General features: G+C 47.6%; 1 protein-coding gene across 1 annotated transcript in view; it reads left to right on the plus strand.

Moving 5' to 3' along the window:
• LOC102576298 (E3 ubiquitin-protein ligase rnf213-alpha-like) overlaps window positions 1–16,674 on the plus strand; it is a 114,096-nt gene that overhangs the window by 38,121 nt on the left and 59,301 nt on the right. The window contains exons 24-32 of the mRNA XM_059731390.1: window positions 1,013–2,477; window positions 3,084–3,277; window positions 5,189–5,344; window positions 6,001–9,630; window positions 11,102–11,235; window positions 11,346–11,441; window positions 12,044–12,159; window positions 13,612–13,740; window positions 15,528–15,586. Coding sequence (XP_059587373.1) covers window positions 1,013–2,477; window positions 3,084–3,277; window positions 5,189–5,344; window positions 6,001–9,630; window positions 11,102–11,235; window positions 11,346–11,441; window positions 12,044–12,159; window positions 13,612–13,740; window positions 15,528–15,586 — 5,979 coding nt within the window. The remainder of the gene's footprint in view (window positions 1–1,012; window positions 2,478–3,083; window positions 3,278–5,188; window positions 5,345–6,000; window positions 9,631–11,101; window positions 11,236–11,345; window positions 11,442–12,043; window positions 12,160–13,611; window positions 13,741–15,527; window positions 15,587–16,674) is intronic.

Raw genomic sequence — 16,674 nt, forward strand, 5'->3', positions numbered from 1 at the left:
CTGTCTCTGTCTGAACGAACCGTGTTTGCCTTGCTGAGTTGTGGACTTCCTTCGGTGTGAGGGATGTCTCTCGGGCAGGCTCTAGCTTGGTGAATAAGGCTCTCTCTACGGGGTGAGCAATGTAGTTTTGGACCCACTCAGGTGGAGGAAGGAAATGAAGTCAAGTATCCCACCTCTTAGGTAATTGCCCTTTCTGCTAGATTATTATATTAAAAGGCCCCACCAGCCACACAATATTTAAAAGGAAGGGAGTGCACTAGTTTTCTGTTTTAAAATGCAACTACAAGAGAGATTTCTGGGCTGTGAATCTGGACTTGATTTATACACTTGTCTCCAGGGCTGAGAGATGTTCCCAATCCCCAGGGAGAGATGAGATTTCAAATATGCCCTTCTCAGTAGCATTTCCCAGTGGTGTTAGGATCAGAAAGTCGAGCATTCAACCTTATTCTGCAGCACATAATATTCCTCAAGCACAGCATAGGGGTTGTAGCTACTTTACTCATCAGTTGTGGGCTCTACTCAGGGGTCTACCTGCCTAAAATTTAGGGGTACTGACCCTGAGAATTGCCCAAGTCACAGAATCGCAGGGCAGTAGGTCTGGAAAGCACTTCAGGTGATCACCTAGTCCACCCCCTTGCTCAGGGCAGATGATCTCTATTTATTTAAGCCATTCCTTACAGGTGTTTGTCTAACATAACCTTAATCATTTTGCAAACACCCCTCTCACACAGCAACCAGGAATAATTCCCAGAGCATCACAAACGTCCTGCCTTGCACCAGGTAGAGCAGGGGGGCAAGTGCACGTCAGTCCATGTGAATCTCGGCTTATGCACGTGGTCTTGCACGCCGCACTGCTCAGTTCCAGTCTGTTGCTCCACTTCTTCAGGTCCTACAGTTTTTCTTAATCTGTAAAGTTCCTTAGAAGAAAGTGGGATATTTGTACTAATGCTCATAGAGACAAGCCTTATTTTGTCCATTCTGTTTTTCCATGATGTGTTTTGACATTTGGCAGATCCTGGAAAAAATCAGGATGGTTGGAAAGCTGTATTTGGAGCTGCTTGAGGTTGGCAACATCCTTTTCATAGACTGGAAAGCTCAAGTTGACTGTGGCCACAAGCACAATATAAATATCTATGTAGAGTTTGGAATATCTGGCGTCCTCGTTCAGAGCAACAGGCCTTTCCTGGAAGAGTTGAGTGGCATATGCAGAGCCATGGAGCGTTGTCTCGGCGAGTGGAAGAAATACCTGGAGACTCAAAGGAACAATTATTACCATCTCAACATGTTCACTGCTCGTCAGCTCTTCTACTTATGCAGCAAGTTGGCCACAGCAAATAAAACCGAAGTGGATTTGCAGGTTCTTAATTTGCTTTCGGTATTCAAGCACGACATTACGGTAGAGGATATCAGAGATGCATTAAACAAAGCACTTGAAACGCCATCAGAATCCATCAGTATGGCAGGGGAAGATGAACAATCGGTGACTTGGCTCAGCTACACTGTTAAATTTCCTCAGCTTATCCAAAGTCTTGTTGATGCTGGGTATGATGAATCGGTAGTTAAGGCTGGACTGCAAAGTTACTCCCCAAATGTTGCCATTACTGAACAGATGCTCATGGAATATGCCTTGGAGCATGGCGAGAATGAGGAAGAGATTGAAGAGTTAAGCAAGTTATATGAGGAACAGAGAGAGGATTTTCTGCAGAAGTCAAAGAAGTTTAAGAAGAGGAGCACAGAAGCGGAGCAGTATGCTTTCAGCAGTCTTACAAAAGATAAATTGGCTGTTTCATTCGAGAGCTTGCCATCTATCCAAGACAAGGTCAATCTGCTCTGGGATGCCTATTGCACCAGGCTCACTGGCCTGGTGTCCGACAGGTACATCAGTCTGGATGTTTTTGGGGAAATGCTGAAATGTTTAGCAACTGCTGAAGCCTCTTGCATTGAGAGAAATTTGCCGGTGGGTTTTGAAGCAGGACGACCTGGCCTTGTTATGTGCAAAGAAGAAGAGATGCTGCGCTACATGCTGTCTGTCTACCGATGCACAGAAAAGGCACCTCTTCCGACATCTGAAGAGGTCCTGGTGTGTACGTCTGAGACGCGAGAGGAAGACGTTGAGCTGATTGTCAGGAGAGCTCTTTCCCCAGGCTCCAAACACAAGAAGATCTACTGCTTGCTGGGCGCAGACAAATTGGTTTACAAAGTCTCCAAAAAGCTGGAGTTCCAGTTTTTCCACTTGGCGCAGTCCTCCAGTGTCCCTGACTACCGGTTCCTTATCTTCTGTGATGCCAAAGCTCACAATTCTTATATTATCACAGCCTTTGACAACTATAAAGTTTCTCTTTCCTGTAACTCAGAAGCAGACATTCAGCAGTACCTGAGGACGCATCTGACGGTACCCATGGCACCTGTCACTCGGGCCTTTGAAGAGCCCTATCGGCAGAATATGAAGTTTGTGTTTTCAGAGGAAGCCGGCATGGGTAGGTTTTAGCAGAGCTGTAGTCTGCCTTATACCTGTTGAATGCAAACTACATTTGATGAATGCAGACTGCCTTTGTGTTAGGAGCTAGACTTCTTCTGGCCGTTATCTGTGTTAGAACTGGGAGATGGAGCACGATTAAAGTCCCTTCTGTTGGCCGGGCACAGAGTATTTGTTTTAATGGATCAGCTGCACAGTTCAGAGGAACATAGGCAGAGATATTTGGTACCCACATCTCTGTATGCCTCCCCACTATACTGTTGCTCCATCAAACATCATCTGCAAAAATCTTTGCCTCTCACAGCTAAAGTATTGCAGCAGCTCTGCCATCTATACTCTAGCAAATACGGCCCATTTTAGGAAGGGAGGGCAAGATTTTTCAGTGCGGAAAGTTTCTTAGACTCCCGGATAAAAGGAAAAAGGCCAGATCTTTGGTTTGCCTATGTGGGTGCAGCAACACTGGTGCCTTTTGGGATCTGGCCTGATTGACTCCAGTGGGAGCACGGCAGATTCACGCTGGCCTGAGCTCTGGACTTACTGACTCGCTAGATTTATGAGTGCTTTTCAGCAGGAGAAACTGATTTCCAACCATCTCTCTCAATTTTAGGAAAATCTTTGTTTGTGGCAAACACCATTAAAAAGGCGAAGGACCTCCCGGAGAACACTGGCCTGACCCACAAAACCATCCGGATGATGGAGTCAGAAATCAATTTTGGATTCCTCCTGAAGGAACTTTGCTCGCTGGAAGACAAGCCAACCGATGTCGTGCCCCGGATCTTCCACATTGATGTCTCCCCGGTCGTAAGTGCCTTTGGGTTGGAGTCTAGTTCATGTTCACGTGCCTGAAGCACGCTTGCATAGCTGCATATTGGCATTTTTTGTCACCTGCACAAAGTTAGGACTGCATTTGCACAGGTGGCAGATTAGGAGCATCTGGTATGTGTACCTGCTGGAGTAAAATGGAGGAAGAGGGCCCTCCCATCTTTCAGTCCACGGGCTTGTGAGGAGAGGCTGCAGCCTCCTGTTTCCCTTTGGTCATTTAAGAAACTGTTTTGGCACTTATGCACAAGTAGTCATTTTATTTCCAAGCCCAGGGGACTTGTTTGGGCACGTGCAGACTGTGCGTGTAAAATGAGTCCGTAAACTGGCCAAGCCCGTTTGCAGCTACGTATACATGACCCTTGCATTTAAGGCTTGAGATCAGAAATGTCACAAAACCAGAACTAGGAGGTGTTAGATAAAAAGGAGTGGAGCCTGGGGCGTAGCCCCTGGTAATAGAGTAGTTAGGGCACTTGCCCAAAGAAGATTTGAACATACTTCACTTTGGCCTGTCGCTACACAATTCTAACTGTTTGAGTTGGCCTAGTAAAAGATATTGGATTTACCCAAACCAAAGCATTCCCTGGTGTTTCTCTTGAAGCTGGCCCCCTGAACAGCCAAGAAAGAAGTAGGTACATGGGGAGAGGAGAAAAAAGGCATGCCTAAGGTGGTGTGGCTCAGTGCAATAGCTCCTGGCTTGGAAGGGAAGGGGACTTCCATTCCAGCCTGGAGTCTAGCACCCATTGGGGCAGAAAGTCTACACCGTCTTTCATCCAGTTCTCTCCAATAGCTAGTAAATGCAAGGAGCAGTGTCTCAGCTTCAAAAGCAGCATCAAGAAGAGGCCTTAGTAATGCCTGATGTGTTTTGGGAATAACATGGAGCAAGTCATGCAGTAAAATGGCACTTGTGCAACTAAAACACTGCTACTTAGTCAACCAAATGGGAATTGAATGCCACCCATTGTGGTTTGGGGTTTTGCCCAAGGAATGGGAGACAGGTTTTGGACCCCGTCTGCCCAAAAGGAAACCTTAACCTGTATCTCTTGCTTCCTACCAAAGCGCTCAAACCGACACCCCATGAGCTGGTGATGACAGAGCACCCTGCAGCTGTCCTCATGCCTACAGTATTGGAGTGAGCAAAGTATAGCTCAGTTTCTGTGACAGAGAGTTAAACCGTGAATGGGGAGCAGGGAGCGATGCTTGGAAAACGAAGCAGACCAAGTCAGTTTAGGAATAAGATGCACATTTTTACAGAAAGGCTAATTAACCATTGGAAGAAACACCAAGGTGAAGTGATGGGGTTTTCCATCTTTAGATGTTTTCAGATACAGACTAGAGACTTTACTGAGCGCTGCTTTAATCAAAGAAAGGTTACTGGGTTTAGTATACTGGAAAATGGGTGAAATCCCAAGTGTGTTAGAGAGATCAGATCATAGAAATTAAGGGCTGGAAGGCACCTTGAAAGATCATTGAGTCCAATCCCCCTCAATACTGCTGAGAGCAAATGATCCCCGCAAGGTGTCTGTCCAGACTTCTCTTGAGGACTTCCAAGGTTAGGGACTGCACCACCTCCTTGGGAAGTCTAGTCCAGAGTTTGGTCACCAAATTATCTCCGTCACAGAAAGACTTACTTCTGGGCAGATTTCTAGCGCCTGGTACTCTATCATGATACCAGAAGGCATCTTTGCATTCGCAGTATGGGCTGCAATTGGAATGGCACTGAAGCTTGGATTTGTCAGCTCTTTAGGGTAGCATTAGCACAGCTGAAGGGTAAATGGTGTAGTTCCCTCGAAGTTCCCTTGTACTTGTGGTACACCAGGGCAGGACGTGGCCCTGGATTGTATGTTGATGGAAGGTTGATTGACTTTATTCATTTTGCATTTTGCCTGCCAGGTGTCAAAGGGTCTGTACCGGTTGCTGATTGAGCTGTGCATTCTGCGACACACCCAGAGCCCTGATGGCCTGGTCTGGAAATGCAGAGCCTCCCACCTGTACTTGATTGAGTACATGGTGAGAGGCAAGGGCATAAGCAGCACACGAAAACAAGAGGTATGGACAAAACGGGGCACCGAAGGCAGTGCCCTGCAGATAGCAGGATTGCTCGAGAAACTCAGTTTGGGCATAAGACAGCAGTAGGTCCAAGTCCGGTGTAATGCTGAGCGTGCTTTGTGTATCCAAGTAAATGAAAACAAATCTCTGCTCCCATGCACCTGTGGAGTCATTGGACCATAGAAATAATGGAAAGCGAGGGTGGGAAGGGAGCTCAGGAGGTCACATCTAGTCCATCACCCTTCTCCAAGAAGGACCGGCCCCAACTACATCATCCTACCCAAGGCTTTGTCAAGCCAGGCCTTAAAAGCCTCGAAGGATGGAGCTTCCACCACCTCTTTAGGTGACCTCTTCCAGTGCTTTCCTACCCTCCTAGTACGAGAGTTTTTCCTAAAATCTATCTTAAAATTCCCTGCTGAAGCTTAATACCATTGCTCCTTGTTCTGCCATCTACCACCACTGAGAACAGCCTATTTTCAGCCTCTTTGCAACTACCTTTCAGGGAGGTGAAAGCTGCTATTAAATCCCCCCTCGGTCTTCTCTTCTCCAGGGTAAATCAACCCGACTCACTCAGCCTCCCCTCATGATTTCTTAGTTTGTTTGTGCAATTAGAAAGTGTTAATAATCATTTTAATTCCTTATCGTTTTCCCTGTAGATGACCAGTAACATGGAGAGAGAATTTCTAGCTCTTCTTCCAGCTGTGAAATGTGTATCGCCAGTAGAGGTATTAGAGGTCCTTGGAAAGTCCAGTTCTGGCACTGATGTTGCGGTGGAACGGCAGCTGTTGGACAGAGGCACATTCAAGGGTGAAGCCTTCCAGAGGTCATATCAGTATCTCAGGCGCTACCAGAATCACCAAAATCTTGACCGATTCTGTTACAGCCCTCAGACCGTGGAAGGGACCGAGGAGGAGTGTCTGAGGCTCTTGCTGCAGTGCTGTGGGCGGAAAAACCCTTCCTGGACTGAGCTCAGCAACTTCGCTCAGTTCCTGAGCCTCCAGCTGATGAAGTGCGAAACCTCGGTGTTCTGCAGCGAAGCAGCAGGACGAGAATTTGGGGGCTTTAAATCATTTGTGATAAAGTTCATGATCGCCATGTCCAAGGACTTTGCCATGCCTTCTCTAGTCATGTCAGATGAAAGCTTTCCAAGGGGAGAGGGTAAAAAAGAGGAGGACAGCGTGCTGACAGGGTACCAGTTAAGACGCAAGTGGGAGCAGGAGTCTCACCCTTATATAGTCTTCCATGCTGATAACCACTCCATGGAGTTCTTGGGTTTCCATATCAATAAGAACTATGATGCTGTTGATGCATATTCAGGGTCAGTTTTAGAAAAGAAAGTAATTGGGTATAGATTATATCACATACTTAGTGTTCAAAAGGTGCCTTTCAATAAGAAGTTTGAAGATCTGCCCAGGCAAGAACAGCTGGAAACTCTCTGCAGCATATTTGGTGTGAAAAGCAGCCAAGATCCAGATGAATCCTACAAGCTGACTCTGGACAACACGATGAAAATGCTGGCCATTCACCTGAGGTTCCAGTGTGGGATCCCTGTGATCATCATGGGTGAAACGGGTTGCGGGAAGACCAAGTTGGTGCAGTTCATGTGCAGCTTGCAAAGAGCAGGAAGGGACATTCAAAACATGATGCTGGTGCGTGTTCACGGAGGCACTAGCTCCCACGTCATCCACCAGAAAGTCAGGGAAGCAATTGAGCTGGCACAGAGGAACGGAGAGGAGTACGATGTGGACACAGTGCTGTTCTTCGACGAGGCGAACACAACAGAAGCCGTGTTTGCCATTAAAGAGGTCTTGTGCGACCACAGTATAAATGGAGAACAGATCCCCACCACCCGCTTAAAAGTTGTGGCTGCCTGCAACCCCTACAAGAGGCACACGGAGGAGACCATTGAGAAGCTAGAGAAAGCCGGGTTGGGGTACAGAGTTCGCAGTGAAGACACCCTAGAGAAATTGGGCTACGTTCCTTTGCGGCAGCTGGTGTATCGGGTGCAGCCGCTCCCCCCGAGCATGTTGCCTCTTGTTTGGGACTTTGGGGAATTAAATGAACAGACTCAGAGTCTGTACATCCAGGAGATCGTTAGATCCATTGTGAAGGACAAGCTTCCTGGAGAAAAAATGGAGATTTTCACCTCTGTTATTCTGACCTCCCAGAAGTTTTTAAGGGTGAACAAAGATGAATGCAGAATTACCAGTCTCAGGGATGTTGAGCGCTGCATGAAGGTGCTGCTGTGGTTTTACAACCTAAAAGACCTGCTTTTTCCTCTTATCGACCAAAAGAGCGCAGCTCAGCACTCAGACTCGTCCAGCTCAGCCACTCGCCCCGATGAATATGAGAAAGGTCAAATGCCTCCGCTCAATGCAGCACAACGCTCCTTGGTTCTCTCCATGGGGGTTTGCTATTACATGTCTCTTGAGCGTGGTCGCCAGGATTACCTGGAAGCGATAGCAAAGTGCTTCTCTCTCCCTGCAGGGCTCCTTCAGCAGGAGATCGTGCTGTGCCAAGAGGTCTTCCTGGATAACCTCACCATTCCTGAGTTGACGGCGCGGAACGATGCCTTGAGAGAAAACAGCTTCATGATGGTCATATGCATGGACCTGCGAGTGCCTCTCTTTCTTGTAGGGAAGCCGGGAAGCTCCAAGTCCCTGTCCAAAACCATAGCTGTGGCTGCAATGCAGGGCCGATTATCCAAAATAGAGTTTTTCAAAAGTTACAAACAGATCCAGGTGATATCTTTCCAGTGTAGCCCTCACTCTAGGCCTGAGGGAATCATCTCCACCTTCAAGCAATGCTCACAGTTTCAGAAGGGCCAGAAACTGGACGAGTTTGCCTCAGTCGTGATTCTGGATGAGGTAGGTCTTGCAGAAGACTCTCCTGAAATGCCCCTCAAGACGTTGCACCCTCTCCTTGAAGATGGGTGTGTCGATGATGAAACCCCAGAGCCGTATAAAAAAGTTGGCTTCGTCGGTATTTCAAACTGGGCCCTGGACCCTGCTAAGATGAACAGAGGACTCTTTGTGCTCAGGACTGAACCGAAGGAGGACGAGCTCGTGAAGATGGCCAAGGAAATCTGTGCGGGCTGCAACATCTCACGAATCGAGCACACGTTCCCCTTTCTAGCTAACTTCTATTGCGAGGTCTTAAAGACGCAGTCAGCGGAGTTTTTTGGGCTCCGTGATTTTTACAGCCTGATCAAAATGATACTGTCTTACACCCAAGATCAGGATCGATACTCTGCGGAAGAGCTCATTGGAAAAGCAATTCTGAGAAACTTTGGGGGTTCAAAAGACATAGACCCTTTAAAGTTGTTCAAAACCTGCAAACCTCCTATCACTCTTCCTTCGGACTTAGAAACCAGGCTAGAAACCACGCACACAGTTGATTTGCTGCGGGAAAATTTAGACAGGAGCCAAACAGAGTTTGTATCTAGATACTTGCTGCTAATCACAATTAACCACGCGGCTTTCCAGATTCTACAGATGACCAAACTGATGGACATCGAGAGCTGCGATGTAATATTTGGCTCAGGTTTCCCGCAGGACCAAGAATACTCGCAGGTATGCCGCTCTGTGAACCGAGTGAAAATCTGCATGGAAACAGGGCGGCCTGTCATTCTCCTAAACATACAGAACCTGTACGAAAGCCTCTACGATGCTCTGAACCAGTGTTTTGTCAAGTTAGGAGAAAACAAGTACGTCGACCTGGGCCTGGGCACTCACAGAGTCAAATGCCGAGTGAAAAAGGAGTTCAAGTTGGTTGTGATCGAAGAGAAGAACGTCGTCTACACGCAGTTTCCCACCCCGCTGCTGAACAGGCTGGAGAAGCATTGCCTGGAGATGAATACCATTCTCAGCTCGCGGCAGGTGGAGGTGAGGAGGAAGCTCCAGCAATGGGCCAGGTTGTTTGTCACGGTTAGGGACGCTGGTTGCTGCAGCATCAGGTGGTCCAACGGTAACCCTAAGGAACAGGATGTCTTCATTGGATTCAGCGAGGATGTTTCTGCCACGGTCCTTTTGCAGTGCTCTCAGAGCAGCCTTCAGGGGAACTTTGTGTTCAACAAAGAGCAAGTCCTAGAAGCCTGTAAAAGCAAGTTCATCGACTGTGCGACCCCTGACTCCATCCTGCGTCTCAAATACTCCTCTCTGCAGGATGCTAAGCAGATCCAGGACTTGTACTTTGGGCGGCAGAAGCACGACGACCTGACTGACGTCCTGAGAAAGTCAATGAAAGCACAGTCAAATGTGGATGCCACTACTGGGCTGTGCTTGGAGGTACAATGTTTTATCACAGAGCGAGATTGGTGGGCGTGATTTCGGGGGGTGCAAGGCAGCCATGCCTTCAGGTGACTTCAGCAAGAGCTGCAGGCTGTGCAGCATCTCTAGGAAGCTTTCTGCATGCTATTACTAATGATATTAATGTTATTGATGAAGCCATGGGCCCTAGTGACGTGCACCTCATTATCTTGGGTGGTGTACTGACTTATTGTAGCATGCGTCATGTGCAAAGGACCTTCCCATTATGAAAATTATCTCTGGTGCAAATATAAAAAATACCACCGAGAGACCTTAGGCACATTATACTAACACTATCTTAAGCACATTGCACTAGTTAAGTTTTAAAGTACTAAGGAACTGACCTTCATCTTAGTTTTGTTTCAGGTTTAGAAACAATCCCTAACATTTTTCCTACAGCTGTTCAAGCTGTCATGTATTTTAGAGTAACGGAGCTTGTTGTACGAGTCTTAAAACATCGGCATTGGAATCTCAGTTAATGCAGATATGGCCCGTGTAAACTTTGCAGCCTGTATAAAGCCTTTCACAGGGAAATATAATGCCAAACTGATTGAAGGTTATGTCCAGCAGCAGCAAAGCACTTTTTTCCATGCTCATATTTTCTCCATAGTGCAGTCTCACGATAGCTAAGTGCTTGTGGCCGGCCACGTCCACACGAGACTCACCGGAGCTCCTGCGTGGCAGCCGAACGGCTTTTTGGTGATGCTGACTGCATAGCATTCATTACTAGTGTGCGGTAGTGTTGGGTCACGCTTCGTGCCACGCAAAGCTACTGCGCAGCAGTGCCGAGTTACTGCGCCATCAGCATCTCGTGTAGACGTGGCCACTTAATACGATCTGGAGATATTCTTCCCAGGAAAAGTAGTAACTTTGTTATGATGCAATGGCACGCTGCATGATATGATCATCCTTGGCACATGTTTTACCACTTGAACATGAAGATGCTGGTGTTTTATGAATAGCGAAATTAAGGAAATGTTGCCTTTTTTCATCAATCTATGTACAGTTACTCTTTGCTTGTGGTTATCCACCCATCCACATGTTCAGTTAGCAGTAATTCTGTCTAGCCCGCAGTTTTCCATGTGCCATATGAAAGTGTCATGTGCCGCTACACCAAGACTGGTTCAAGTCTTAAAAACGCCCAGCTCAGTAAGGGCATTGTAATTGGAGGAGTGAGGCAAGGGTCTGCATAGGGTTTGCTCTCCCTTTGGATTCAGTGCTTGTCCTGAAGATCCAGCACAGCACTACAGAGCACTGTGATGAAGGAAATGGGATTGTCTGGCTTTTTCGTTGAAAAGTCACTATTTTCCAGTTGAAGGAGAAGTTCTTTCTCGGTGGTTATACTGGGCAGCCATTTACACTCACTTCAGTTCCCTTTCATTGTATTTTTTCTACATACCATAGCAAACTCAAGCAGAGAAATTCTTCCCTAAATAAACCTTTCTTATAGGTTTCTACACACGCAAGACTTCTAAACCAGAGAGAGTTGGACATGGTCACGAAGAAGCTGAATCTCCAAAATAGGATCTGCTGTGTCTTTCTAAGTCAGTTTGAGACTGAGCATGCCTTCCGTCAGGAGCTTAGGTAACAAGAGGGTTTGGTGCAACTCATTTTGGTTTCGGTATATTTTGGACATGTTTTTACAGCTGTGATCTTTCAAAAAGAAGGTAAAGAGACTTCTTTATTGTTTGCAGTAAGTTTTTCAGTCAATCACCAGATGAGAAACTGTTCCTTGTCCAGTTCAACTTTGATGAGCCACAGAGCAGCAAAAGGCTCCTGGCCTGCGCTAAGTAAGCAACTTTTCTTATGATTTCAGGGTTGAGGTCAGGAAAGAAGTTAAACCTGTGTGTCAGTCAAGCCAGGGACCAGGGGCTCCAGAACGACCGGTTGTGCCCTCACTTCCTACACATCATGCCACCTGCATGCTAGGGGATCCAAGAGTGTGGGATCAAGCACTGCCCCTCCTGCCCCAAAGTCAGGCAAGAACGCTGCTCACTGAATTGCAGGCTATGGAAGTTCACTGAATTCATGTTTGGGACAGAAGGGAAACCAGAAAAGATAAAATGCCCCCAGGCATAGTTCACCCACTCCTGGGACCTCCAAAGTATGGGTGCATGCACTCTTCTCTACTCACCCATGGCAAGGCATGCTGTGGTGGGTGTCCCCTCCCAGCTATAGGGCTTCACACACTTTTGTGAGCTGATTCCCAATCCGTGACATTTGGGAATAATTCAGTTGTTAAGTGGTGTCTGCATCCTGTCCCGCAGAAATTGTGAAACGGTTCCCAATCAGTGACGCTTTGGAATAGTAGAACTGTTGTGTGTTCCTGTGTCCTGTCTGATTTAACCTGTACGTAAACCAGTTTAAGAGTTATGTGTATCCCTACCCTCAGGTACTGTATAGTAGATGAGAGACGAAAATCACAAAGCCCAGGCTTGTCACACGTTGTCATCATAACTAAAGTACCAAGGATACAGGGTGGGTCTGGTTACCTGGCATTCAGTGGAGGTGAGTATGTGGCTGCTTTCCATTCGACACTGTAAGCGAGGATTTAAATTGCTGTAACGTGTAGAATTCAAAGTCTTGTTGTAGGGCAGCGCTCACAAGAGCACCAGTCTGACTAAACAGTAAAACCCCCATTTCAATGTACAGGCGAAGAGCTGGGTAAAATTATAGCACGTCTGTACTGCAGGTTGTGATGCAGTGCAGAGATCTCTCAGCGAGCTGTGAAGTTGCTAGCTTGGGTAGCAATAGGTGTGTAGCTGTGGCAGCATGGCGCTCAGCACAGGCTGTATAACAACAGCCAGGACTGAGGCCCCCAGTTTGCAGGGCAGTGCTCAACCCAGGAGACCTTCTCTGCTTTCTCCTCCAACTACTGGCCCCTTCTGTCTTCCTCTTGGCTGCCCAGAGTGCTTCAAGAGGAGGGCTGGCACATGCTCTGTTAACCCATGGCCTGGAGACTGGGGCACTTTGCTATTAATCTCTAAACGATTGGAACCTAACATCTGGGTCTCCCTCTCGTCTCTCAGCAAGTGCTCAGGCTATTGGGCTGAGAGCAGGAGGACCCCACCTTCTCTGGCCAGTGGGCTAATTGTGTTCGATCTTTAAACACTTTTGAGGTCTTGCTTACTGGTATACACACACTTGGGTGATCTTAGGGTGCCTATACATATGCAGCAAGGCTGCTCCAACTTGCTGTAACTATAGCCCTTTGTAGGGGACTCAATTATTTGTGCACCACCAGACTCCAGCATCACATGTATTGGTGTCCCCAAAATGGCAGTGGGGGTGCTTTAACAAAAACTCATTCAACAAGCTTTAGTTAAAGCACCTCTGCTGCCTTTTTGCAGCACGGGATTCTGATATGCATGGTGCTCCGGGTGCTTTAATTAGAGTGGTGCTTGGAGCCACTCTAATTAAAGCACCCCCCTTCACTCCCAGAGCACATGTATAAATGCCCTTATTCTGCCACAGAGCTTATGCAGCCAAGTCAAAATGCACATGGAAAAAGAATCTAAACTCTACCCTAAGCGAATTGCTGCTGTGTAGATAGACTTAGTGGCATAAAAGTGAAATAGCACTTGACCTGCTATGTTCAAAATGTGGTTCTGATGACCATGTTTTTAAAAATGTCACTGAAAATTTAGAGGGGGTCAGAAAAGAGTCACAAATATGGTTTTAGGGCTGGAGAAAATGTGTCAGTGAGAGCTTTCTGCAGTATAAAGGAAAAGAAAACTGTCAGAGTAACTGGGACAACTTGCAAATTTTGATGTCTTCAAGTCCAGCCTGGATGACTTTTAGGAAGAGAGAATTTAATAAAACACAACTTACTGATCTCCAGATGCAAGACCCAGTGACACTGCCAGGGCTTCTGTGTGGAGGAGATTGGACTGGTTACTAACAGTGATCTCTTCTGGCCTGAGGATTCCTGATTTATATTACCCTTTCTTTCCTCCCCAGATGAATGGACTTCTCTCCATCTGGACGAACTTCTGCCTCTTGAGCACTTTACAGCCCCTTTGGGGCAGCTCTCCAAAATGTCAGTTGCCGAGGTTTTCATGAAGAGCGCTCAGCAGGGTCTTCATGCAGGTAATCAGCTTCTGGCTTTAAACCCCACTCGGATGCATTGTTTTGCCTTTCACCCTTCTCCTGCCCCGTCAAGTGGATTACAGAAGTAGGACATCTGAGATTAAACAGGCACAGACGTGTCTCTTACAGCGTTCTTGCGATCTAGAAAGCATCTGTGTAAATTGGGTGGGGAGATGTCTGCTTGCTCAGAAGGAGAGACAAAGCCCGTGGCAGCCAGAACATACTCTCAAAAGAGACATTCTCACCCTGGTGCTTGTGGCAGGACAGTAGGGGATGCTTCTGCATTGAGCCACCTGCCTCACTTTGCCCGACCACTTCCCAGGCTCCGAGTGCCTCCTCGGGGGCGCCTCACATCTGGCCACCCCCCTTCCTAGAGCACACCCAGAGCAAGCCTGGGGGTAACGCTGCTACCACCCAGAGTCTGGCCTGATCTTGGACCTGCACCCTGAGGGAAACACAGGCCTCATAGTCCTTGAGGGTACTTGACCCACTGCAAAAACTTGGGGTGCTTCGCTCAGTCTGAAGCACAAATAGTGGTCTCCCTTAGTCAGCCAAACCTGGGGGACCCCAAAGCATAATTTAGACCCACTCCCAATAAGTTTCCCATGCTAGGTATAAAGGAGAATTTTATTGGTTACAGGGAGTAGGGTCCAGGGTAGAGCAATATCAGAGAAATCCCTTAGAGCAAACAGTGGCATGGTAGCCTTTGATCACACAGCTGAGTTACTGCAGGCTATATATCCAGTTAGATCTCAGGTAGCTTACTCATGAGTATCAGCCAGAGGCAGGTGGAGATTCCCTCTGGAGGCAGGCCATTCATTGATCATGAGTTGAGTGAGTTTCAGATGGTCCAGCTTCTTGGAGAGTTCTCATCCTGGCTCCTGCCCTTCCTCCTGGGCAGTCCTTCACTTATATAGCCCTTATGACTTCATTTACCTGGTCCAATGGAGGCCAGCAACTGTTGGCTGTCATCCAACCAGTTTGGAATGCATCACTGGTTGCTGGGTAGACTGGCAGGGTCTTTAGCCCCCTTGCAAGTATGTTGGCATTGCTTAAAACAATAGGGAGCCCTTCACCCAGGTGTGTGAGGCCAGTCATGTAGGCAGAGGGAGCAGGTTTCCCCCCTCCCTCAGGAATGTATCTAGCTCAGGTTGCAACTCAGGGTCACCGGAAGAGATGGGACCCGAGGGGTCTGCCCTCTGCAGTGACCGTGACAGCCAAATTGTCACATAGCAGAGTTTGGGGAGAGAGAGAGATGGTATTCTGCCACAGTGCTCATGAGAACCATAGTGCCCTCATGACTGTATGAGGTGCTCTCCAACAAGTCCAAAAACAGCGCTTGAAAGCACTCGCAGTCATGTCAAGAATCCCATTGACAGGCATAACTGACGATGAGATGATGATTATATCTATTTGATTTTCTTTTAATGCTCCATGAAAAAGGCGAAGTCATTGCAATGCTCAGTAATGAAAAGCGCTTGAGAACCCCTGCTCTAAAACAATATACTCTCGATGTAGTTGTACCCATCCTTAGGAACACAGGACTAGCAAAAACCTCCTTGGTCATCTCATCCAGTCCCTGGGCTGATACTGATTTTCAGCCTGAAAATCTCTTCCCCTTCCCAAGGGTAATATGCCCTTGTAAAGGCACTGATAAGGAGTGTTCATGTCCCCTCCATCTTCTCCCCCATGAATTTTCTACGCGACTTTCTATTTGTCACACGTGATTCATTCTTCAATACAACAGACAAGCAGTATGAAATTACACGTGATGTTTATGTCTCTAGATGGTTCAGCCAAGCCAGGAGGCACTGAAACAGGAGACAGTCGTTGTCTGGAGGAAAAGGTACGTTTCTTTCTTACTGTGTGAACTAGAAGATTTCTGTATAGCATAGTTACTCAGATCCAAAAACGAGGTCCCCCCTGCAAGTCAACAAGGGGGGGAAAGCCCCTCGACTTGGATATGAGAGCAAGGTTGAGGGGAGGGGGAGTGACTGCTGTAGCTCTAGTTCCAGTCCTGATCCAGGCTTAGGGTCAGTGAAAGCCCCAGCGTCCGCCCTCCCACCTGTTGGCCCCCAACCACTGACCCTCCCCACTGTCTCTGCCTGCCCCATTGCTCTTACCATTAGTTACAGCTCTGGCCCTAGTAACCCCAGGAGGTGCCGGGGGAACAGAGCCTCCCCCAGTGCCCACTGGTCCTGACTGGTGAGTTTGTAAACAGCCACCAGGTCCCCCCTCAGTCTTCTCTTGTGGAGGATGAACAGGTTCAGGGCCTTCAGCCTCTCCTCGTAGGGCTTGCCCCGCTGCCCCTTGAGAGAGAGCATGAGAGAGCACAGACTCCATAGAGGGCAAGCCCAGGAGGGGAGGGCTCCAGGGTACTTGGATATCGTGGGGGCAGGCCCTGGAGGGCACAAGCATGGAGGGCGAGGCAACAGGGTGCAAGTGTAAGGGTGGGGGTGAGGTTGCCCTCCCACTGCCTATCCCCTGCTACTGCTTTCTCTAGTGCAGTGGTCGGGGAGGACAAATTTAAGATGGCCCTCTGACAATTAGATTCTGTACATGGAAAATTAGAACAAACGTATGTATTTTCCATATCTAGGGTATTATTACTGGAGGGCTTAAATTCAAAGTCATCTTGGGTTTGGGTAGATATGATATTATGGGGCAAGCCACAGGGATCTATACAATGCTGACCTACTGCTCAAGGAAGAAATGGCTGCAGGACTCTCCAGGTAGAATTGTTCAGGTTGCCAGCCTCTCCCCAGGGGGAAGTATCAGTGTAGACGTCAAGTGCTACACCGAGAGTCAAATTCTGGTTCATTTTATATGCCGAAGTGACACTTATGCTGCCATTTTTGAGACTTAATGCTTGCCAAATTACGTGGCTATGTAGCGGTGTTTCTGCCTGGCCAGAATACAGCCTTCTGTGTATAA

Source organism: Alligator mississippiensis, chromosome 7 (genome assembly GCF_030867095.1).
Source record: "Alligator mississippiensis isolate rAllMis1 chromosome 7, rAllMis1, whole genome shotgun sequence".
Classification (NCBI taxonomy): Eukaryota; Metazoa; Chordata; order Crocodylia; family Alligatoridae; genus Alligator; species Alligator mississippiensis.